The 21,694-nt window shown below is 53.6% G+C and overlaps 4 protein-coding genes across 6 annotated transcripts; 3 read left to right on the top strand and 1 right to left on the bottom strand.

Moving 5' to 3' along the window:
* Window positions 1-23: 23 nt before the first annotated feature.
* LOC136056774 (amine oxidase [copper-containing] 3-like) lies at window positions 24-3,995 on the top strand. The gene is made up of 4 exons (XM_065749115.1): window positions 24-2,113; window positions 2,333-2,618; window positions 3,230-3,359; window positions 3,480-3,995. The coding sequence occupies exons 1-4, from the start codon at window positions 544-546 to the stop codon at window positions 3,777-3,779; spliced, it is 2,286 nt and encodes a 761-aa protein (XP_065605187.1). The 5' UTR covers window positions 24-543; the 3' UTR covers window positions 3,780-3,995.
* Window positions 3,996-6,041: 2,046 nt separating this feature from the next.
* G6PC1 (glucose-6-phosphatase catalytic subunit 1) lies at window positions 6,042-10,009 on the top strand. The gene is made up of 5 exons (XM_065749103.1): window positions 6,042-7,259; window positions 7,624-7,733; window positions 8,474-8,582; window positions 8,736-8,851; window positions 9,119-10,009. Exons 1-5 carry the CDS (start codon window positions 6,886-6,888, stop codon window positions 9,628-9,630), a joined length of 1,221 nt encoding a protein of 406 aa, XP_065605175.1. The 5' UTR covers window positions 6,042-6,885; the 3' UTR covers window positions 9,631-10,009.
* A 1,165-nt stretch (window positions 10,010-11,174) lies between these two features.
* On the bottom strand, window positions 11,175-17,313 carry LOC136056764 (putative protein PTGES3L). Of its 3 annotated transcripts, XM_065749102.1 has the most exons (16): window positions 17,040-17,313; window positions 16,864-16,930; window positions 16,442-16,540; window positions 16,012-16,101; window positions 15,885-15,938; window positions 15,057-15,179; window positions 14,822-14,981; window positions 14,517-14,574; window positions 14,010-14,166; window positions 13,808-13,924; window positions 13,498-13,628; window positions 13,267-13,333; window positions 13,012-13,103; window positions 12,353-12,407; window positions 11,801-11,895; window positions 11,175-11,639 (listed from the first exon to the last, which is right to left on the bottom strand). In XM_065749102.1, exons 1-16 carry the CDS (start codon window positions 17,198-17,200, stop codon window positions 11,504-11,506), a joined length of 1,662 nt encoding a protein of 553 aa, XP_065605174.1. In that variant the 5' UTR covers window positions 17,201-17,313; the 3' UTR covers window positions 11,175-11,503. The 3 variants fall into 3 exon arrangements, with proteins under 3 accessions (XP_065605174.1, XP_065605172.1, XP_065605173.1); XM_065749100.1 differs by lacking the exons at window positions 15,885-15,938; window positions 16,012-16,101; window positions 16,442-16,540; window positions 16,864-16,930; window positions 17,040-17,313 and adding an exon at window positions 15,260-15,310; XM_065749101.1 differs by lacking the exons at window positions 11,175-11,639; window positions 11,801-11,895; window positions 12,353-12,407; ... (6 more) ...; window positions 14,822-14,981; window positions 15,057-15,179 and adding an exon at window positions 15,501-15,716.
* Window positions 17,314-17,656: 343 nt separating this feature from the next.
* RUNDC1 (RUN domain containing 1) lies at window positions 17,657-21,429 on the top strand. The gene is made up of 5 exons (XM_065749076.1): window positions 17,657-18,022; window positions 18,910-19,068; window positions 19,282-19,480; window positions 19,692-19,799; window positions 20,034-21,429. The coding sequence occupies exons 1-5, from the start codon at window positions 17,696-17,698 to the stop codon at window positions 20,897-20,899; spliced, it is 1,659 nt and encodes a 552-aa protein (XP_065605148.1). The 5' UTR covers window positions 17,657-17,695; the 3' UTR covers window positions 20,900-21,429.
* Window positions 21,430-21,694: the final 265 nt, after the last annotated feature.

The following is a 21,694-nucleotide window of genomic DNA, read 5'->3' as shown; positions in this document are numbered from 1 at the left end:
GACTGCTGTGTGCCAGTCTGTTGCAGGGCTAAAAGTGAGGAGAAAATGTTCTTCCTCTGCTGTAGCAGCAAACTGTGTAGTGCCAATTCAGGTTAAAAATAATAATAATAGTCCAGTGCTATTTCTCCTGTCTTGTTCTTACTCTTCCAACAGCAGCTGCTGGGGAGTCCTGGGGAACCGTGTTCAGTGCAGGGGGTACGAGGAGGTGGTGATGCCAGGGGGGCACAGTTCTTCCTCCCCGGTGTCCCACTATGTCCTCCCTGAGTGCTGCAGCGAAGCCTGCAGGACAAACGGGGAAGGACGGATGCAGGAGGGCAGAGTTGATTTAAATCTGTGGTCCGCTGGAGGAAGCAGAGCAACGAACTTGTCCTTTTATGGTTCTCAGCAAATCCCAGGCACGTCTGAGAGCACTGCTGTGTGCCCTCCCTCTGAGCTCATCCGGGCCATCCTCCCTTCAGAAAACAAGACAGAAAAAACACCCAGCCCACCAAACCCAAGCTGACAGAAGCAGCGACTTGGAAAGCCTCAAAACCAGCAGCAGCCATGAACATGAAAACTGCACTCGTGCTGCTCCTCCTGGCCCTGGCCACAATCTTTGCCCTCGTCTGTGTGCTGCTGACCCGGGCACGGGCCCCCGGCGCCTGCCAGCATCAGCCCCCAGCACAGGAGGAAGCAGACGACGGCCGCAGCCGGGTCTTTGCCGACCTGACACCTGAGGAGCTGGCACAGGTGGTGCAGTACCTGCGGGGCAGCCTCGGGGTACCGCTGGTCGATGCAGCACATGCCAAACCCTCCGACAACTGCATTGCCTCTGTGGATGTGCAGCTCCCGGCCAAGGCAGAGGTGCTGCGGTTCCTGGACGCCGGAGGGGCTCGCCCGCCCCGTGAGGCACTGGCCGTGCTGTACTTCGGGGCCCAGGCAGAGCCCAACGTCACCGAGTACGTGGTGGGCCCTCTGCCAACGCCAGCGTACCACCGGGACATCACGGTGCAGAAGTACGGGGGGAAGGTGCCGTACCACCGCAGAGCTGTCACTGGTGTGGAGTACGCAGCCATCAATGAGCTCATCCAGCAGGAGCTGAGGAAGGCACCGCGCTTCCTCGCGGCGTGCTGTGCGTCTGATGGAACCGACCTGGCCACCATCACCACTGCTCCCAGAGGCTTTAAGTCTGGAGACCGCACCACATGGTTTGTCCTCTTCCATGGCATTGTTGGTACTGGTTACTTTGTCCTGCCTGTGGGGCTGGAGGTGCTGGTGGAGCACGGGCCGCTCGATGTCTCCCAGTGGTACCTACGCCAGGTCTTCTACAATGGACACTACTTCCCCAGCACCACTGAGCTGGAGAATGCGTTTGTGACCGACTCACTGAAGGTGGTTGTGGTTGAGAAGCCCAGGGGAGACACAGTGCTGGGCTCCATGAGACCCCTGCGCTCACCTGGTGCTCCAGGACCACTTCAGTTTGAGCCCCAGGGTCCCCGCTACAGCATCAGGGACAACCGTGTCATCTACCAGGGCTGGAGCATTGCCTTTGGCATGAACCCCAACACTGGCCCTCGGCTCTTTGACATCCGTTACCATGGGGAAAGGATTATCTATGAGCTGAGCCTACAGGAAGCCTTAGCTCTGTATGGCTCCAACTGCCCTGGGGGTATGTCCACCCGCTATCTCGATGGCAGCTTTGGCATCGGCAGGTTTGCCTACGAGCTGGTCCGGGGCATTGACTGTCCCTACATGGCCACCTATGTGAATCGGCACTACCTGTCTGAGTCAGATGTCCCCAGAACCAACCAGAATTCACTCTGCATTTTTGAGCATGACACTGCCCTTCCTCTGCGGCGGCACTTCTCTGACACGCATTCCTTGTACTATGGAGGGCTGCGGAAAAACACTCTGGTCATCCGTGCTATCTCCACGCTCATAAACTATGACTATGTCTGGGACTTCATTTTCTACAGCAATGGGGCTGTGGAGGTCCGGGTCCATGCCACCGGCTACATCAGCTCCTCCTTCCTCCATGATCAAGGCACCGATTATGGCAACAGGGTTGGCCCACACACGCTGGGGACGATGCACCTGCACCATATTCACTACAAGGTGGACCTGGATATTGATGGTAGGTCGCGCCTTGTGCAGTCACCAGATCTGGCTTGAGGTGGCCATTTGCCTCTGTGAGTGAGTGAGCACTTGGACACAGAGTGTGTCTATAGGCACAAAAACTACTGCCTGCATGCCCAAGATATGAAGCAGAGCAGCTCTCCAGCTGCATTTCTTGGTGAGATGCAGCCCTACTCATGGTGTGGAATTCAAGGGGATTCTCCCTTTTACTTCACAGGGCATCTGAACTCACTGGAGTCTCATGACATGGGATACAAGACAGTGAGCATCCCCTGGAGCCCAGGGAACACCCTCCAGCAGCCGTTCCTCCACCGGGAGAGGTTGGAGAGAGAGAACGATGCAGCATTCCCCCTCAATGCCTCTCTCCCCCGCTACCTCTCCTTCACCGGCCCCAAGCCCAACCGATGGGGACACCTTCGTAGCTACCGGGTGCAAGTGGTCAGCTTCCCTGGGGAGCACCTCCCCACCAGCAGCCCCATGGAGAAAGCCATCAGCTGGGGCAGGTAGGTGGGGGGCTGAGGCTGCAAGCTGCAGTCGTGTTGTAAGCAGCCCAGTGAGGCAATGCATGAGCAGCCCTGTATTCCGTGCCAAAGGGACCCACTAATGATAGTCTTGCAGGTGCTGAGAAGCTTCCCAGCCACCCATCTCCAGCCTAGTCCCCTCCTGCTGGCAGAGTAGGGTCTGCCAAGCCTGGCTGCAGGGAAGGGTTAAATAACAATCTCATTTGCTTCTTGTCTCTGACAATCCCTAGAAAAATTGCTCAATGACATTTGTTCATAGTAGTTCCCAGGCAGGAATCTGACCCCAGATAAGTTTAATTTAGAATGATCACGTGTTTTCCCAAGAGCTGCACTGGTATCTGTAGGTCTTGACTCCTCTGCACAAGGACAGGATGCCTTTTGGAAAAATGCTTCAGAAAACTGCAATGCTGGCTTTCAACCAGGATTAAATTTAATGGCTTGTGTTCTGGGGGAGGTTGCATAAGTTCGACCTGAAGTCAAAGCATTGGGCTGTGCCTCCCATGGCCAGCAAAGCCCTGCAAGCTCCATAGTGCTGGAGCTGCTGCTTGTGCCTCACCGACCCTGTCCCACTGTCACATTGCCTCCTCCAACAGGTACAAGCTGGCTGTCACCAGGAGGAAGGAGGAGGAACCCACCAGCACCAGTGTCTACAACCAGAATGACCCTTGGACACCCACCGTCACCTTTGCTGACTTCATCAATGGTGAAACCATCACTAATGAGGTGAGTGGGAGCTGCACGGGGCTGCTTGTGGCTGAGACTTCATGGTCGCAGCAGCTGGGAGCGGGGCTGGAATGGTTGTTGCAGATGATGAGATGCTCTGGTCTCCCCTCTCTATCCCAGGACCTGGTCGCATGGATTTCTGTTGGTTTCCTTCACGTTCCTCACGCTGAGGACATCCCCAACACAGTGACTGTGGGGAACAGTGTTGGTTTTTTCCTGAGGCCATACAACTACTTTGATGAGGACCCCTCGCTGTACTCACCTGATGGCATCTATTTCAGCAGTGAGCAGGAGATAGGGGCATGTGGAGCCAATCCCCTCGCCTGCCTGCCCACAGTCACTTGTGCCCCACGTCTGTCACCCTTCCGCTACGGTGGCTTCCTCAACATCAGCCTGGGCCCCCCACTTGGTGGGCACTGACAGGGTCAAAGAGGAGGACAGGTGCTGGCACAGGTGGGCCATGTCCAGCCATTAGTCTGCATTCATGGAGGGCCTTCAGTGACAGAGGGAGTGCAGCAAGCTCATTGGGACCTGCCCTGCTCACTTCCTACTTCAGGTCATGGATGTGAGGCTCTATCCCACCAAGGCAGTCAGGTGCCTCTGTGGTGATGCAGCTGCCCGGGGCCAGGCTGGAGCTGCCCCTGGAGCTGTGCTGCTTGATGACTGCTGCTCCAGGTGATGCTGGGTGACAGCTGCTGTGGAGCACTGTGCTCTGGGAACAGGACTGGGGATAAGGATGCTGCATTGGATGAGTGTGCTGCAGGATGGCAGCCTGGTGCCCAGCCAGCCCCAATAAAGAAGCACATTAGTGCATTTTTTGACCCAACTCTTATAGTTTTTCAGTGCTGCTTCTGCTGCTGATGGTCAGATCCCGGATGCTGGTGGTGTTACGGGGCTGTGTTGGTTTGCAGGCGTATGCCAGAGAGGGCAAAGGTCCAGTGGTGGGCACAATGAACAGCTTGACCATGTGAGCATACACTGGCTGTACTCTTGGACCCTGCGTGCTAACAGGACCCTTCTGCAACAAAATATGGGACAAACAAAGGAGTTAATGTGTAACAGCTGTATCAAGCTGGATTAATTGGTTCTGGTCTTGGCTGCTGCCCAGAGCCTTGTTCTCACCCCCCTCCCCCTCAGCCTGGGGACCCTTGCTCCAGTGCCTGCACAGCCTCAGCCGTGTGAGCATGGAGCCCACCCCCGCTGGGCTGGGTTGGGGTTGCAGCATGCCAAGATTCGTCGAGGTTTGGCTCCAGCCCTGGCACATAGCAGGCAGCTGGCTGCTGCATCCCCAGGAACTGCAAAGGGATCTGCCCTCCCCAGAGGCTGTGACACGATGACACGATGGGCTTGAGGAGCCCTAATATCAGCAAGTGTATTCAGGAGGTGCCTTGGATTACAGCAGGATGGAGGCACTGCAACATGGGGAAGAGATTTGGGGCAGGATTACTTGCTTTGCATGCTCAGGTGATGCCTTTGGGGGGATGAGTCCTGGGAGCTCAGGGGCACAGGTACAGTGCTTCCTGTGCAGGGATGTGATCCCATGTGTTTACAGGCACTGCCTGGACTCTGCCCACATGCTGACGCAGGCAGTGCTGACCTTGTTTCCAGCCCTGCTGCTGCAACGGACTGAGAATCTTCTGGGTGAAACCCTGGTACCAAGGGGCATCTGAGTGTGACAGCGTGCACTGTGCGTGCCCTGGCTGTGTCTGGTGGCTTGGGAACCGTGGGGACAGTATGTCCTGGAGCCAGCAGCTGTCACTGCAGGGCATGCAGCTCCCGGGCTGCCAGCTCATCTGGCTGTGACTGTAGGGGAGCCATTGTTCCCATTCCAGTTCCTGGCCTCTCCCAACTGCAATCCCCATTTTGTTGGTCTGACTTTTTCTAAAGGGGCTGGAGTACACTTGTCCCACTTGTCCCCATCCCCCAGCTCCTTTTGCTCCCATTTTCTGCAGTGAAGCTTTTGAGGGATTAATTACTGTTTCAAAACACATTGGATGTGGGAGCCAAGCCCACTGAATTCCTTTGTTCTGGCCAAAATCTGCTCTCAGCTGAGGATGCCAAAATGAGCTGCTAAAGAATTTAGTTTTGCAAAAGTAATTCTATTTCTTTGCAAACTTCTGCTCCATTTTGGGTGCTTGGAATTAGGATGCTGTGCTCTCCCTGAGTTGAGGCTCTCCCTGCCAGTACAGAGCAGATGTTCTGGGGCTGGACCCTGCCAGCCTGCACCAGCTCACACTCCTCCTCCCTGGGAGCATCAGAGCAGCCCCAGCTCCTTGAGGGCACCAAGTCTCAGCTGCTTGCAAAGCACCTATGCTGCTCATGTGTGACCTGCTGCTCTGCTGTAATATCTCCAGCCTCTTGCTGCTCAGTGCCTCAAGGTAGATCTCTAAATATTTTCACTGCCTTAAAGAAACCTATGTTTGCCGATGAAAACAGCCCTTCCTTGACCTGGCAGCTGCAAGCATGGACATCGTGGTGGTTGCTTGAGGTGGGGTCAGGAAGGAGGGAGGATGCTGCCCTGTGTCTCCTGCTGCTGCTGCTGGACACAGCCTCTGCATTGCGTCAAACTGCACCAGGGAGCAGTTCAAGGCTCCTGACCTGAACTTTCTAGAGGAGTGAGAGATAAGTGGTACATTTTCACTGGCTGCTAATCATTAACACTGCTGTCTGCTCCTGCTGCGGGTGCAGCTGTGTGCCTGGGGCTCTGGCCAGGTGCCCCATGCTGCTGCGCTGTGTGTCCTGGCAGCAGCCAGGGATGGACAGCCAGGTTTGTCCTGCCAGGCTGACCCCCACATCCCAGGCTCATGTAGATAGATCTGTGTCACCTATTCACCCTTAACTTCCAGAGAGGAACAGGAAAATAAACCTGTCAGCGCTGCACGGATAGGGTGGAAAGGTGACAGGCAGGGATCCTGTGTGACAAGGGATGTCTTCAGCTCCCTCTGCATTGCTGGGTGCTAGCAGGGCAGGAGGAATAAGCCTGGGGGTGTGCTAGTTAGGATCACTTTCCCTGCCTGGTTTGCACAGGTCCTGAAATCCCACAGATCTCATGAAAACACTGCTGGAGACCTTGCTTGTGGGCTGTGGGGAGCTCCTGAAACAGCTTGGTAAGTTTTCTGCTGAGGAGAGCACTGTTTGGGTCAGTCTGGCAAAGACTGCAGCGCAGTGCTTTGGCATCAGGTGCAGGTTTCAGAGGGGGTTAGAGTACTGGGTAGCCCATGCTCTGTGCACAACCTGATCCATGCACCAGTGGCACTTGGGCCAATGGCAGAGGGGTACTGTAAATGTCACTCCATCCCTCTGCAGGTGCTTAAACCTCTCTGCTGCCAGAACATTGGGGTTTACTAGCAGATCAGGGTGTTTTTTTGGTTGGGAGCCAGACTGAGCAGGGGCTGCAGAATTCCCCCTTCAGTAATGGAGTAGTGAAGGGTTAAGGCTCCCACAGGGCATGCCCTATGCCACCCTGTAGCCTGTTTTTCTCCTTTATGCAAGTTGTTCCAAACATGTTTGTAACAACCCACCAGTGATGCACCCTTCAGCAAAAGTGGTTTTGGGTCCAAAGATCAATGCTGGGACAAGTGACCTATCGGCAGCAAACACGAGCCCATGGGGTATAAAACTGCAGCAGAGCACGGTACAGCCTGAACCAGGCAGGAGACTGCAGAGAAGGATGGAAGCCTCCATGAACCTCCTGCATGATGCAGGCATCCAGGCAACCCACTGGCTGCAGGAACATTTCCAGGGCTCTCAGGACTGGTTCCTCTTCATCTCCTTTGCTGCAGACCTCAGGAACACTTTCTTTGTTCTTTTCCCTATCTGGTTCCATTTATGTGAGCCAGTAGGCATCCGGCTTATCTGGGTGGCTGTGATCGGGGACTGGCTCAACCTTGTCTTCAAGTGGTGAGTAGTTCTGAGCTGCAGGTGCACCAACATAGCTGGATTCACACAGCCAGATGTGTGCCCAGTCCCAATGCCTTACACTCTAAGAATATGATGGGGACAGATGGCCTCTGCCCATGTTGCCACCATGGGATGGCTGCTCATGGCCTGAAAAGACATGGAAGGAGCAAGCAGATCCTCTTCTCAGAGCAGCAGTTTACTCCCAAGGCATTCATGCTCCTTCTCTTAAGGGTTTGGGGATGGGTTCAGGGACAGGTGCTGTCTGGGTGCTATTTTGATGCCTTCCAACTCACAGCCAGAGCTGGAACCACAGTCTGCTCTGGTGCCCAGGGCCACCATAAACCCCTTTCTATTTTCATTTCAGGATCCTGTTTGGGGAGAGGCCGTACTGGTGGGTGCATGAGACTGATTATTACAGCAACACCTCTGCTCCAACCATCCAGCAGTTCCCACTCACCTGCGAGACCGGTCCTGGTAGGGTCCTCTGCTCTGAGGAAAGCAGTTGGCACTTTGTCCAGGGACCCAGGAGTCCTGATCCTATGCTGATGGAGTGCTGGCACAGCCAGGACTGTTATCTCAGCTACTATCACTGAGCTGTGAGGCCACTGTCATGCCCTGGTGCAGAGCAGACCTTTACCCTTGGTGTGTACAGATGTGGCAGTTCAGCACAAACTGCCTGTGCCAGGCTGCAGAGATAGTGGGGATCTGGAGCATCTTGTAATGGGGAAAGTCTGAGAGCCCTGGTGCTGCTCACTTGGAGAAGAGAAGGCTGAGAGGGGATCTGATCAGTGCTGATCAGTATCTGAAGGGTAGAGACCAGGACCCATTTGATAGTGCCCTGTACCAGAACAGGGGGCTCTGGGCACAGGGAGTGACCATGAGGAGAAGAGCTTCTGTGCTGTAAGGGTGGCAGAGTTCTGGCACAGCTGCCCAGAGAGGTGCAGGAGACTCCTTCTCTGGAGATATCCAAACCCACCTGGACTCATTCCTGTGCAACATGCTCTGAGGAAACTGCTTGGGGGAGAGGGGTTGAACTGGGAGAGCTCCAGAGGTCCCTTCCGCCCCCAACAGTTCTCTGATTTTGTGCTTTCTGTGCCACAGTGTCCCTGCCTGCAGGCTAGGGATAGGTGCTCAGTGCCAGAGTCCCTGGGGCAGGAGGGCACCAGGGCCAGCCTGTTCTGAGGGGGCTGACCTGGGCTCTGCTTCTCACCCAGGGAGCCCCTCTGGCCACGCCATGGGTGCAGCAGGCGTGTACTACGTCATGGTGACCGCTCTGCTTTCCATCACCATGGGCAAGAAGCAGTCAAGAACACTGAAGTACTGGTGAGTACGTGCCAGCCCTGACCTGGATATGAAGGGGATGATGTAGGTTGATTCATTTAGGCGGCAGCAGTACAAGTGCTTGGTCACCACTGGAAGTCCGTAGTGGCAACGTGTGCCAGTTCTGGTGCTGATGGAGCTCTCTAATCCTTGCAGGATTCTGTGGACTGTGCTTTGGACAGGGTTCTGGGCCATTCAGGTCTGCGTCTGTCTGTCCCGTATTTTCATCGCTGCCCACTTTCCTCATCAGGTCATCGCAGGGGTCATCTCTGGTGAGCTCCCTCTTTTCTGTTCCTTCCACAACTTAGCACACTCCTGTGCATGGGAAAGGAGAGGGGCAAGCAAGAACTGCAGACAATGGCACTGCACCTGCTGCTGTTGAGAAGGAGCCTTTGTCTGTGTGCTGCTGGCTGTGGGCTGGGGGGACATAAGAAGAGGGGCTTGCAAGCATCAGGGTGCAGCAGTGAACGTCAGGTCTGCACTGCACTCTGGAACCATCTTCCTCTCACTCTGACTGCCAGCACCTCCCTTCCTGACAGGCATGGCCGTGGCTGAGACCTTCCAGCACATCCACTCCATCTACCATGCCAGCCTCCGTAGGTACCTGGGCATCACCTTCTTCCTCTTCAGCTTTGCCCTGGGCTTCTACTTGCTGCTACGGATGCTCGGTGTTGAACTGCTCTGGACACTGGAGAAGGCACAGAAGTGGTGTGCCCGTCCCGAGTGGGTCCACATTGACACCACGCCCTTTGCCAGCCTTCTTCGCAACCTGGGCATCCTCTTTGGGCTGGGGCTGGCCCTGAGTTCCCACATGTACCAGGAGAGCTGCCGAGGGAAGCAAGGCTGTCAGCTGTCCTTCCGCCTTGGCTGTGCTGCTGCCTCACTGCTGGTCCTGCACCTCTTTGATGCCTTCAGGCCACCCTCCCACATGCAGCTGCTCTTCTATGTCCTTTCCTTCTGCAAAAGCGCAGCTGTGCCGCTCGCCACCGTCGGCCTCATCCCCTACTGCATCTCTCAGTGCCTGGCCACGCAGGACAAGAAGGGTGTCTAGGGGCAGGTAACAGTTTGGCCACCCTGGCTCAGGGCTGGGGACAAGAACCATGGGACCGTGGGGGTTGTACTGGTTTCTCCCTGTTACAGCCTCATGGGCTGACTCCAGCATGACATACACCCATGGGCCTGCTTGTGCCACAGGCACCTGTGGCACAAGGGATGGAGATGGCAGGAGCAAGGCACTGTACAGTCGTGGGTGCTCAAAGGCTGCAGCAAGGCAGCTTTGCATGGGGGACAGGCAGGAGGTGGAAACAAACACCAACTCATGGGAGCCCCCAGCCCCAAGGCTCCTCAGCCCCTGGGACCACTGTCCAGTATTCACTGCTGTGTGAAGCAGCTCTGGGTACGTGCATGCATACATGCACATTACACATATATATATAGGGGTGTGTCTGTAAACAAGGGGTATTTTATTAAAGTTGAAGGTGTATTTTATTGGTGAGTTCAGCTGTCTTGTGGGTGTGGGGATAGTGCCATCCCTGGGGAGACTGTTGGTACTGCAGGAAGGCTATCCCTTTTTGGGCCCCGCTCCTGCCTGCTGCAAGGCAGGGCTGGAAGCACAAGAAGAAGTAGCACCAGGTTTCCCCAAGTCTTTCTGCTGCCCAGAACACACAGGCATGTAAAGGAGAACTCAGGAGTTCTGGGAAGGTGCATGGAAGAGTCCTGGCCAAAGTCTAGTAGTGGCTGCACACAAGGCAGGGAGGCAAAGCTGCTTCTGTGCTCTTTGTTCAGGGTCCCTGTATGCACCACGTGCTAGCAAGGAGGACACATCTGTGTCACCTCACTGCTGAGGGCAGCAAGTACAGCCTGAGACCAAGCAGGCTGAGGCTGTGCAGGGTTGGTGCAGCACTGCTTGGCAATCCCACATGCCCTGTACCCTGTACCATTACCAGAACAGCTGGCTTTGATAGGACTGACTCCAGTACAGGCACCCACGGAACATGGTTAAAGCTCATGAAAATAATCATTGCATGCTGGCAACTCTCAGAGACACAGTGCACGTACAAGCTGCATGCAGCCCAGGTGCTCCAGGCACAGGCTGGACATGGTGTCTAATGCTGCAGGCACAAGGTGATAAAGCCCAAACCAGAAATCATCCAAACCCCATGCTAAAATCCCACCCAAAGCAAAGTGGGCTGTAAACATCTAAACATAGAGCTCAGCTGTGGAGCTCGCTTTCTACAGGAAAAGCTTCTATAGGAAGCTTACCCAGATCAGCAACCCCCAGGTTTCCACTGGCTGGGGCACCGCTGGCCAAGTTGTCGGTCCAGCTGGGCAAGAATGCAGTGAGCACTGTGGAGGGCTCTGAGTGCCCTGTGCATCAGGAACAAGGACTGCTGCTTCCCCTGCTCCTGCAGTGAAGTGTCGTAACAGGAGCTGATGGCCTGCACAACCTTGACCCTTACCCTGATCCTGCTATTCACAAACAGCTTGATATCTGACAGAGGGCTCTGCTCTTCATTAAGTGGCAGCTCAACACAGCCAAGCAAGGAAACCACATGAGACTGCTGCTATCCTACATGCTCACAACAGATAAACATCTTTAGGATGGAGATTTGTCTTAGTTTATTTTTCTGTTTATTATCAATACCTGGACTACACCTGCCATGCTGGTTCTAGGAGAGAAATAAACATCACCACCTAGTCCCATATCAGGTGCTTTATGACCATGGCTCTTCAGTGCCCCTTTTGTTTCTGCAGCTGAGGTTGTAGCAGCCTTGGGAACAGCTGGCAGAAATGGCAAGCTGGAGAGACATGGAGTAGGAGTCCTTCCTAACTCCATGGAATTTTTTCTGTCTTTATTCTTTGGGAGAGAACTTAGTGGAGATCATACAAAGCGGGGATGACAGCCCTACTTCTAAAATTCTTTTTTATGCTTCATCTCTTTGTTGACTGATGAATTCCTGGAGCAGAGCTTGCACTTCTCCTCGACGACTCATCTTGGTTGCCTTGCCCTGGTAGCGGCCTCGTTTCCCAGCTCCTTTGCCTTCCAGCAGCTCTGCCACCCTGCAGTAATGTCAGGACATGCTGAAGGCCACTCACTTGCAGGGGAGACTGGTTGCCCTAACTTGCTCAGTGAGCATGCAAGGGGCCCATGCACTAATTACACTGCTCAGCTGCATGGGTAGAAGTCTCACTAATTTTAAAGGAACCATAGAACACAGTACCTGGGACCTAAATTCTCAACTGCTTCAACAGATCCAGCTAGAAGAAAGAGTCCTGCTTCTTTTTCATCTCCAACAGTCAGGAACAGCAGGGTTTCCTGTAGATAGAGATAGACCATGCTCCCCAAGAGCCAATGCTCTCTTTTTCCCATTAAGGCATGCAAACAAGCTGTAAATTTGTGCTCATTATTGAAACTCAATTTGAAGTACAAGTGAGGGGAGCTTTCGAACCTTTCATACTGAACTGTATATTGTGGGGGGACTGAACAAGTATCAGAGTATCTTAAGTTAACATGCCCAAAGAGGATCTGTACAGTTTTTTGCAAGACAGGCTCTTCCATAGTGCTCTGAATTTCCACCGCTGTATTTTTTGACTACTGAGGATCCCCAGCACACTCAGGCCACTGGGGACCATAACCTCATCTAACTTTTGGAAGGAAAGAGACCTATAGCTTGTGACTGTGGTTCAAATAGAAGCCTATCCAGCCCTTGCCTGTGCTACAGACTTGGATGAAAACACCACTGGAATCAGGTTGGTCTGTATCATTGACTCACCTCTTTCCCAATCTCATTAGCGATGATGTTCATGAACTCAGAGTCACCCTCTTTCCTGTATGGATGGGTAAAAAGCCACTTCAAAGAAAAAAAAAATCCACACCAGAGTCCAAAATAGTAATAGACAGGCAATGGTTCTCCAAGCCTAACTTCTTTCAGTTTTTCATTTTGTTTGCTTCAGACTAAAATTTCCACCATCATCAGAGAAGCTGAAAGGTAAGATCTGCAAGCACAGCCTATGACTGTGCCTGAGGTTTTGGCCTCTTGCAATCAGGCTTCAGATTATTTTATTAATTTCTACACACATAAATGCTTTTTATAATTTCCTTTGGATATACTTGGAATTACTTAAGTGTTTAAGAAGTCAAGCTCCCCAGTTTTATTTGAAAGAGCAAAAAGACATCAGGCAGATACAATCATTTCTTAGCTATAAAATCAGAGGAATTCAGCAACTGAATTACTAACACACTTCTTTAACTGTACAACCTCACAGCTGGCCCAGATGGTTCTATCTGCCTCATTTGTATTTGTCCTAAAGGAATCTTTGACTTTTTAAAAATATAATTGTCACAAACAAGCCTGAATAGGTGTCAGGGGAATGCAGCTGTTGCAAATCATACACCATTGGTTCTTATCCTTTTCCCTGAACTCCCCCATACCTGTGTAAGACAAACAGAGGACTATGAACAGGTTTACTTTTGAAATCCTTGGCTATGAAAACAGCAATGTCTCTTAGCAGGTTCAAATTATTCTGAAAGAAAAGAGAAAGAGCAGTACCGTAAATAGTCAAGTCAGCATGAACACTTAAGTTGCTCCCAGAACTGGAACCAGTTTTGATAAGAACAGATGCCTTAACTTCAATAGCACAGGTCTACAGGAAGCAGACAATCTGCTTTCCCCAGCCAACCTCATACCTTCTGAAGTAGTTTCACAGAACTCTGCAATCTCTTCACGGCCTCTACATGCTCACCTGGTCCATTTCTGAAAGAGAGAGGAGAATCTGGATCACTGCTCTGGAGATTTATTAGGGGAGTGGAAGTACATAATGTATAATAAAAAGCATCATGTAGATGCACCTGAGACTTATACTATATTTGTCAGAATGAAAAATAAAGACAAAAGAATTAAAGTGAAAAGGGCATTACTTCAGCAGTGAGGTTAGGGCCTTCTCAGTACGGTGACTTTGTTCAACTGACTTCAGTACTCTATTTCCTGCCAGGAAAACCAAGTTGGTTTTGCTCTTTTTCCCTTTCTCTGTGCAAAGAAGTTTAATAACCTTAAACAGAAAAACACACTAGTTAGAAAAGGAGAATGGTATATGGCTTTTACCCTCATAGCTGGTCAGCTCTGCCCCTTTTCCCTCCAAGTAGACCCTGTATCTCCAGGATTTCTGCTGCTCTTGAACTGTATGTGCAGGCTGAGAGCTCCTGACGTAAGGTGGCTGCTGCCCCCTACCTGCAAGTCACTCAGGTTGGAGACATGAGTCCCACAGCACATGTTGGAGTCTATGCCTTCAATGTCTACAATTCGAACTGGCCCCGTGTGGTCACTTGGTAAGCCACGGCTTCTCACCTAGCAAAGCAGGGAGAACAGCAGACAAACCACAGAGAAATTGCTTTGGTTCCACGGACATCGTCAGCTCTCCTTTACCACTCACTGTTTCAACCTCAGGGTCATCTGCAGACAGTTCTCGCACTGTCACAGGTATCCTCTCCCGGATCTTCTCATTCACACTCTGCTCCAGGGCCTCCATTTGCTCAGTGGTCATGGAAGGGGTGTCCAGCTCAATTACACTCTGCTGCCGGCCCAGCTCCCTGCACAGATGAAGATCTGCTGCCATGAAGAACAGGTGGAAGATCCCTCTAGGCAGCACAAAGTGCCACCTGAAAGAAGCTGCTGGAAATGTGACTGAAACCAAACGCTTCTCTCCTCAACCTGTTGTTTTAAAAAACATCAAGTGCGCATCATGCCCATGGAATGGGACAAGACAAAGCAAATACTTTATGCAGCTTGTCTTATTTCAGCGAGTCCTCCCAGGTCGTTCAAGCTTACGTGAAATATCACAGCATATGCTGCTTTCCACTACCAGTGTGCACTCCCTCCTGGCCTGGTGGCACATACACACCAGGTGAGGCTAAGGTTAATGGGTACTTTTCCAGCTCACCAAGAAGTTGTTTTGAATCCAAACATCAGCTCTGCCATGGCAGTGATGAGGTGCTGTCCTGGAAAAGATGTGCAAGCAGTGGCTTTGAGCCTGAGATGCAGAAAAGAGATCTCAATCAAACTGCTTGCACTTATTCTGCCGACATTCCCCCCGGGGTTTGGGCACCACGGCGCACTCGGAGTGCCTCCGGTCCACTGCGTGTTGCCTCCAGCCCAGTGCCGCCACCTCACGAGCACGGTGGGGACAAAAGCGGGGAGAAACCGGCGGAGGTACAGGGAAGGGCTCGAAGCGCCCCAGTCCCGCACCGGAATGCTGCTGCATGTGATCGAAGCGGCGCTCCCAGTTCAACGACAGCATCACGGCGCTGCCCGGCTCCAGCGCCGTCTCCACGAAGTGCACGGCCTCGGGGCCGCGCCGGGTGACGCGCAGCACCGGGACGGCGTCGATGAGGCCGCGGTCATCGGGCTGCGGAGACAGGGAGCCGTTGCCCGGGCCCGGCCGCGCCGCCTCGCTCGCAGCCCGGTCCCTGCCCCGCCGTACCTGCCCGCCGCCCTCGGGGAAGAGGATGGTGTCCTCCAGCACCACCTGGAAGCCGCGCACCGGTTCCCCGCCGCCCTCAGGCCGCAACTCGGCCTCTCGGCACGACACCACTCTGGTGGCGAACTGCAACGCAGAGGCGGCAGCACCGTGAGGGCCGGGCCGCACCGCGCCGCGCCGCGCCGCACCGCCAGCCCCGCCGCTACCTGCCGGGCCCAGCTGTCCCGCTGGCACTGGAACACCATGGCGGCGGCACACCGGCGCGACCCCGAGGCTGCAGGGAGGCGGCGGACGCGACTGTCGCGCAGCGGTGGGCGGGGCCGGCGGAGCGGCACACACCGCTCGGGGCGCCGCCTACGGGCGGAGCTCCGCCCCTCACGACGACGAGGCCCGCACCGCCCGCCCGCGGATCCCCGAGCGCACGGCACGCAGCGGCACATCGCAGCAGCAGCTCGCGTTTATTGCCCCGCGCGTAACCGGCACCGGGAGAGCCTACAGTTCTCTCCACCTCGGACTCGGCTGCAAACCGGCGTCATTCCTCGGGGCTTTGTTTTCCCCGGGGAGCACTGCCCGGGTCCAGGCTCGTTGCTGTGTGCTGTTGGTGCACCGGGAAAACCTCGTGGAGCCGTGCTGTCCCTGAAGAGCTGGGCTTCAGAGGTCGTCCTGCAGAGAGGGATTAGGAATGTGGCAGGAGGAGGCCGGCAGCGCCCACCTGGCAGCCCCTGGGTGCATCCCTGCAGCACACTGCAACCCAGGGGACAGCAGCTGGCGCAAGAAGAGTGCCAGGGACTCCTGGAGTGCCTGGGGCTAGAGCTCCCAGGCTCTACTCACATCCAGGTCATCCATGGTTGGAGGGGGGGCTTTGTCCGTCACCTTCTGCAGGAGCTGGATAGGGAATGAAGGTCTGTGGCTATCCCCCACCATGCCAAGCACCCTGTGCACTCAACACCAGGCTCACCTCTGCATACTCTTCCACCATGGCCCTCTCCACCTCCTCATCCCCTTCCCAGTCTCGCCAGTTGTCAAAGTCAACGGAGAGCCAGGCTGGCTGTGGGCAGAGAGTATCCACTGAGGAAGGAAGCAGTGTGGCCCTGACCTCACACGGAGCAAGCATGGGCTACTCCTGCATAGGACATCTCTGTTACTGCAGGGGCCAGCCCTGACCCTACCCACATTGAGGGATAGGGGTGCCACATCCTCCTCGGAAGGCATAAATGGGCTGATAGTGATCAGGAGGCATTCCTGCGTCTGGCTACTGGGAGCTATATTTTGAGGTGCTTGTATCAGGCTCAGGGTGTCTGTCCTGGGGGAATGTGGAACCCAGGAAGCCACTGTATTGGGTACAGACAGCCCCAGAGGCTCTCCTTACTGTCCGGTGCCACACGCACCTTGATGTTTTCCTTGGTGATGCGGGGCCAGGCCACTTTCTCCTTCCACTTCCTCATAAAGCATGTGATAGAGCGGTCAGAACGCTTCTCTCGTGAGTCCTGCCAAGAGATGGGGATTCCTCCCCTCAGTGTCCGCTGTGCTCCTCTCTAATACACTGCAGATACACAGAGGATCAAAGCTCAGCCACACTTGGGCTGTGGGACACAGAGCCTTAGAGAAGTGTTATTTGCAGCCCAACACTGTGCGCTTCAAGTCATGGACCTAGGGTTAAGGTTCCCAGACTTGTGCTCTCCCCATTCAGGCTCTCAGGAAATGAACAGAATTCATCTCTAAGCTGCACTGCTCAGAACAGCACAAGCTCTGTTCAATTCTGAGCATGATGCAGGCTGACAGGAGATGGCTTGCTGGGGAGAAGCCTCACCTTGGAGTTCACCCTGGCATAGAGGTTGATCTCGTTGTAGAATTCTACTCCATCTGCGTTTTTGCAACTGCCAAAATACAGATATCTGGCTTAGGACAGAGCTGACCCTACCCTCCACTGGCTTGTACAGGGTCCTCCCGCCCCCGGATCCCCACAGCTCCAAGCCTACAGCTCACCTGAACACCAATCGGTGATCCTCGATGATGACCTGAACATCTGTGCTGTCCTCCACGCAGAACTCCAGGAAAACGTACCGTGGGCGGTCATACCACAGTGTCTTTGCATGTTGCCTGGGAAAACAGAAGCTATGGGTACTTCCACAGAACAGACTGCACATAAAGCACAGCAGAGATTTGGGCCAAAGCCCCTCACGGGCTGCACCGCAGACACCATGGGGCCGGTTACTCAGCAAGTCACCCAAGTGCACGATGCCAGGCCCGCGGGCTGCAGCGGGCCGTGATAGGTCATCGCTGCCGTGTCCCTGTTAGCAGCAGGCGCCGTCCTGCGGCCCTGCCCGGGGGACAGCTTTGGGTGTCACCCCAGGCGTTGCGTGGGTGCTCGGGACTCCACCGGGCGCTGCCCCGGGACCCTGCCACGCACCGTCCCGCGGACCAGGCCCGCTCACCTCGCCATGTCCGCTGCGGCCCCGCCCCCGCACTATTTCGGACCGCCGGGAGCGGGGCCGGGCACTCTCCCCCGGTCCCTCCGAGCCTCCAGGGGGCGCTCTGGCAGCCCGCGCTCCGGTGCCGCGCTCCGGTGCCACGCAGGCCCCGCCCCACCCGCGCCGCGGCGAGGAGATGGCGGCGGCTGCGCAGAGCAGGGGGCGGCTGTAATGGAGCCGGAGGGCGGCCCGCTGGGCCCCGGGGAGCGCTGGGCCCCGGTGGGCGCCGTGACTGTGGAGCAAGAGGAGGAGGAGGAGGAAGAGGGAGAAGAGACGGCGGCGGAGTCGCCGCGGTCGGTGCCGCGGTTGCGGGCCGAGCGGCGCCGCCTGCACGGGGCTCTGTTGGCGCTGGCCTCGCACTTCGCGCAGGTGCAGTTCCGGCTGCGGCAGGTGGCCAGGGCCGGCCCGGCCGAGCAGCAGCGCCTGCTCCGCGACCTCGAGGACTTCGCCTTCCGCGGCTGCCCCGCGCCGCTGGCCCACGGGCTCGGGGATGGCCCGGTGAGTGCGCGGGGCCCGGCGTCGCGGTGGGGCAGATGCATTTCGTGTCCCGGTCGGGGCTGGCCTGGCTCCCGTAAGAGAACGGAGGAAAGCTGGGGGGGGGGTCACCATCTGGGTGTGCGGTGCCAGGACGAAGGGTAGTGGCCTTAAGACAAAAGGGGGTGGCTTAAATTAGATACAAGGAAGATATACACTGCGGGGGTTTTGAAGCACTAACATGGTCTGCCCGGAGAATTTAGGGGTGCTCTATCCCTGGAGTTCTTGGAGGCCAGGTTGAATGGAGTTTTAGGGTTGTATCGATCCTTGACAGTTCTGTGATTCTATGACTTGTTTAAAATCGAAATAGCTACGGCTGTGCCCCTCCCCCTGCTGTGATAGCTGTCTGAGGTAAGGAGTAGTCGTTATAGCTGCCCAACAGTGCTCTGAACAGAGGTGTTGTGCCATGCCAAATGTACAGTGGGCTCTGGGCAGGCAGCAAACATTCAGACAAGTCTGAGTGAAGCACTATTGCAAGAGCATGCGGGGTCCTGATACCCTGAAGCTAGTTCTTTGGGACAGGCTTTAGAAGCCAGCTTTGTGCGTTGCTGCGCCTCTCTGAGATACGGCATGTCTTGGAGGATCTTTGTATAAAGTTGTGTGCCTGTTTGGACCAGTGTGTCCTTTGTACCTGCCCTGTGAGATGGGACTTGACAAAGAACCTCTGCAGACATGTGAGCTGATGTGACCAGTACCTCTCCTTGATGTGCAGCCTCACCTTTTTCTTGAAATGACTTGTAATGTTCACCAATTAATTGCATGAACTGGAAACACTCATTGTATCACAGTCCTGTGCTGTGGGGCTTGCCTGTAATAGTATGCATTAATTTTATTTACTGACTTTTTTTCAGAGTGAGCAAGAGAAGCAGGAACAAATTGAGGTCCAGAAGGAAAAGCAAAGAGAGCTGATCTTGCAGCTTAAGACACAACTGGATGACCTAGAGACATTTGCATATCAGGAAGGCAGCTATGACTCTCTGCCGCAGTCTGTGGTTATGGAAAGACAACGGGTAAGGCTCCTGAGGTTCTTTATTCCTCACAGTCTTTAGTTATACAGTATCAATAGTTAGTGTGCGTGCATGCATGCATGCGATGTTGTAATCTATTGTGATTTTCATCGTGTGACAAAGGAGCCTATTTCTAAAGTAGTGAGTGGAATGTTTTGGAAGTTGTGGACACTGGTGCCACGCTGTGAGGTGATACAACTGACTGATGTTTTGCAGATGATTATAGATGAACTGATTAAGAAGCTGGACATGAACTTGAGTGAAGATATTGCAACACTCTCTCCAGAAGAATTGCGACAGCGTGTGGATGCTGCCATAGCTCAGATTGTTAATCCAGCTAGGGTGAAGGAACAGTTGGTAGAACAACTAAAGACACAAATAAGGGATCTTGAAATGTTTATCAACTTCATTCAAGGTCAGTACTCAGATTTTAGACAAGTAGATTGAATTGATATAATTATGACATAGTTATGAGGAGGGAGTCTGCAGATGTCAGAGGGCGTTCGGAGCTGGTGGTGAATAGAAACAGGCTGCCAAGCAAGGAGCATAGGTGGCTTAGGGGAATGTTGACCTTAATACTTGGGGTACACAGTTTAAAATTCACAAGTGTGAAATTCTTATCCTAGATGAAGTAGGAGTCTCTGGTAAAGCAGAAGATGGACACTGTGAGTGTGCAGGCAGAAAAGATGGTGGTGGTTCCCGTAAACCAAATACCTGGTCTTCTGGAAATAGAGGTAGGCACTGCTTGGCATGAAGCTTTGTCTCTTTGCTATTGCTCATTTGAGGTTCATGGAGCATGACAGAGTCCAGTTACATTAACCTGTTTAAGTGTTTTTTTATTTCTATTATTTATAAATTCTATTGACAGAAGGTCTGTGTACAGTTCTTTTGCTCTTCTTAAAAGCCAGTATGTTGATTCCTTAATGAGAAAGTTTGTGGTTTTTTACTCTCTTTTCTAACCTGAGCAGTGAATCCAGAAGATGCCAAGAAGATACGAGAAACAGGCCTTCATCTCATGCGTCGCATGCTTGCTGTGCTGCAGATATTTGCTGTTAGTCAGTTTGGTTGTGCTACTGGTCAAATTCCTCGCAGCCTCTGGCAGAAGGACCAAGCCAGCAAGGACTATTCTCCCTTAATTAAGAAACTGGAGCTGTCAGTAGACCGGGTGAGGCAGCTAGCTTTGAAACACCAGCAGGAAGACCATGTTATCAGTTCTTCCGATCTGCAGGACGTTTCATTAGGTGGGAGAGATGAACTGACTCTGGCTGTACGGAAGGAGCTGACCATTGCTTTGCGAGACCTGATGGCTCATGGGCTCTGCACCTCTTCCCAAGGGATGAGCCTGGTGTTGGCACCCATTGCATGCTTGCTTCCTGCATTCACCTCCTCGCCACAGACCATGCACCCCTGGGAACTATTTGTGGAGTATTACAACACTAAAAATGGACAAGCCTTTGTGGAATCTCCAGCTCGCAAGCTCTCCCAGTCCTTTGCCTTGCCTGTGACAGGAGGAGTCACCATCACTCCCAAACAGAGCCTGCTGACGGCAATTCACACAGTTCTCACTGAGCATAACCCCTTCAAGCGCAGTGCAGACTCTGAACTGAAAGCTCTAGTGTGTATGGCGCTAAACGAGCAGCGCTTGGTCTCCTGGGTAAACCTGATCTGCAAATCTGGAGCTCTGGTGCAATCTCACTACCACCCGTGGAGCTACATGGTAAACACAGGCTTTGAGAGTGCACTTAATATTCTCAGTCGCCTAAGCAACTTGAAGTTCAACCTCCCAGTTGACCTGGCCGTCCGGCAACTGAAGAACATCAAAGATGCTTTTTGATGTATTTTTATTGTAGATCATCCACTTTTCACAAGTGGGCAACTGTTCATCTCCAGAAGCCTGGCATTTATTTTCTTTAGGACCAAGTTTGACTCTTCGAAATCAATACTTGCTTTTAGGGAAATCTTGATGCTGGTGGCTGGGTGCTTTACAGCACTTTATCCTGCCGTTCTTATGCACTTCTGAATAGCAAAACTGGTGAGCAGTTGTATGCCATGCCAGCTGCTCGATGGGTGCAGGAGTGTCCTGACCATGGAGCCTGTCTGTGGAAGCACAGTGCAGCTGAGCTGCTGTGCTGCATCTGAACGGTTTTTTCAAAATTTGTGGTTGAAATGGTGCCACTGAGATGCCTCCCAGGAAGAGCGGGGCAGTGTGATGGCTGCTTTGGTGTGGGAGTTTGGTTGCTTAGGCTTGATGTGGCTGTGCAGGGGTGAGGGGTTTTCCCCAGTGTGAATTTGAGAGAACTGGGGGCAAATCCTGCTGAGGCCCGCAGACTGTGTTCTGCACAGGGTATCCACAGAAACAGTGATGTTCAGGCTGCTGGATGAGAGGGCTGACATTCAAATTACTGTGCAAACATCTCAGAGGTCCTTTTCTGAAACTTCTTTGTAAAGGTCAGAGCACCAGCAATGATATTTCATAGCAGATGCATTAAAGTGCTTTAATATTTGTGTGGGGAAAATCCATTTCCAGTGACTGTGTTTTAATTTGTGTTGGTCGTTAGTCTTTGTGATGCAAGTGTGATGGCTCACTTGGCTTTGTAATATTTATAATATCAGTTTAAGCTTTCTGCAG

Source organism: Cyrtonyx montezumae, unplaced genomic scaffold (assembly GCF_038088225.1).
Source record: "Cyrtonyx montezumae isolate F1298 unplaced genomic scaffold, pur_monq_1.0 scaffold_58, whole genome shotgun sequence".
In the NCBI taxonomy this organism is placed as follows: Eukaryota; Metazoa; Chordata; class Aves; order Galliformes; family Odontophoridae; genus Cyrtonyx; species Cyrtonyx montezumae.
The sequence above is the reverse complement of the archived record's forward strand: the minus strand, read 5'-3'. Positions and strand labels throughout refer to the sequence as shown.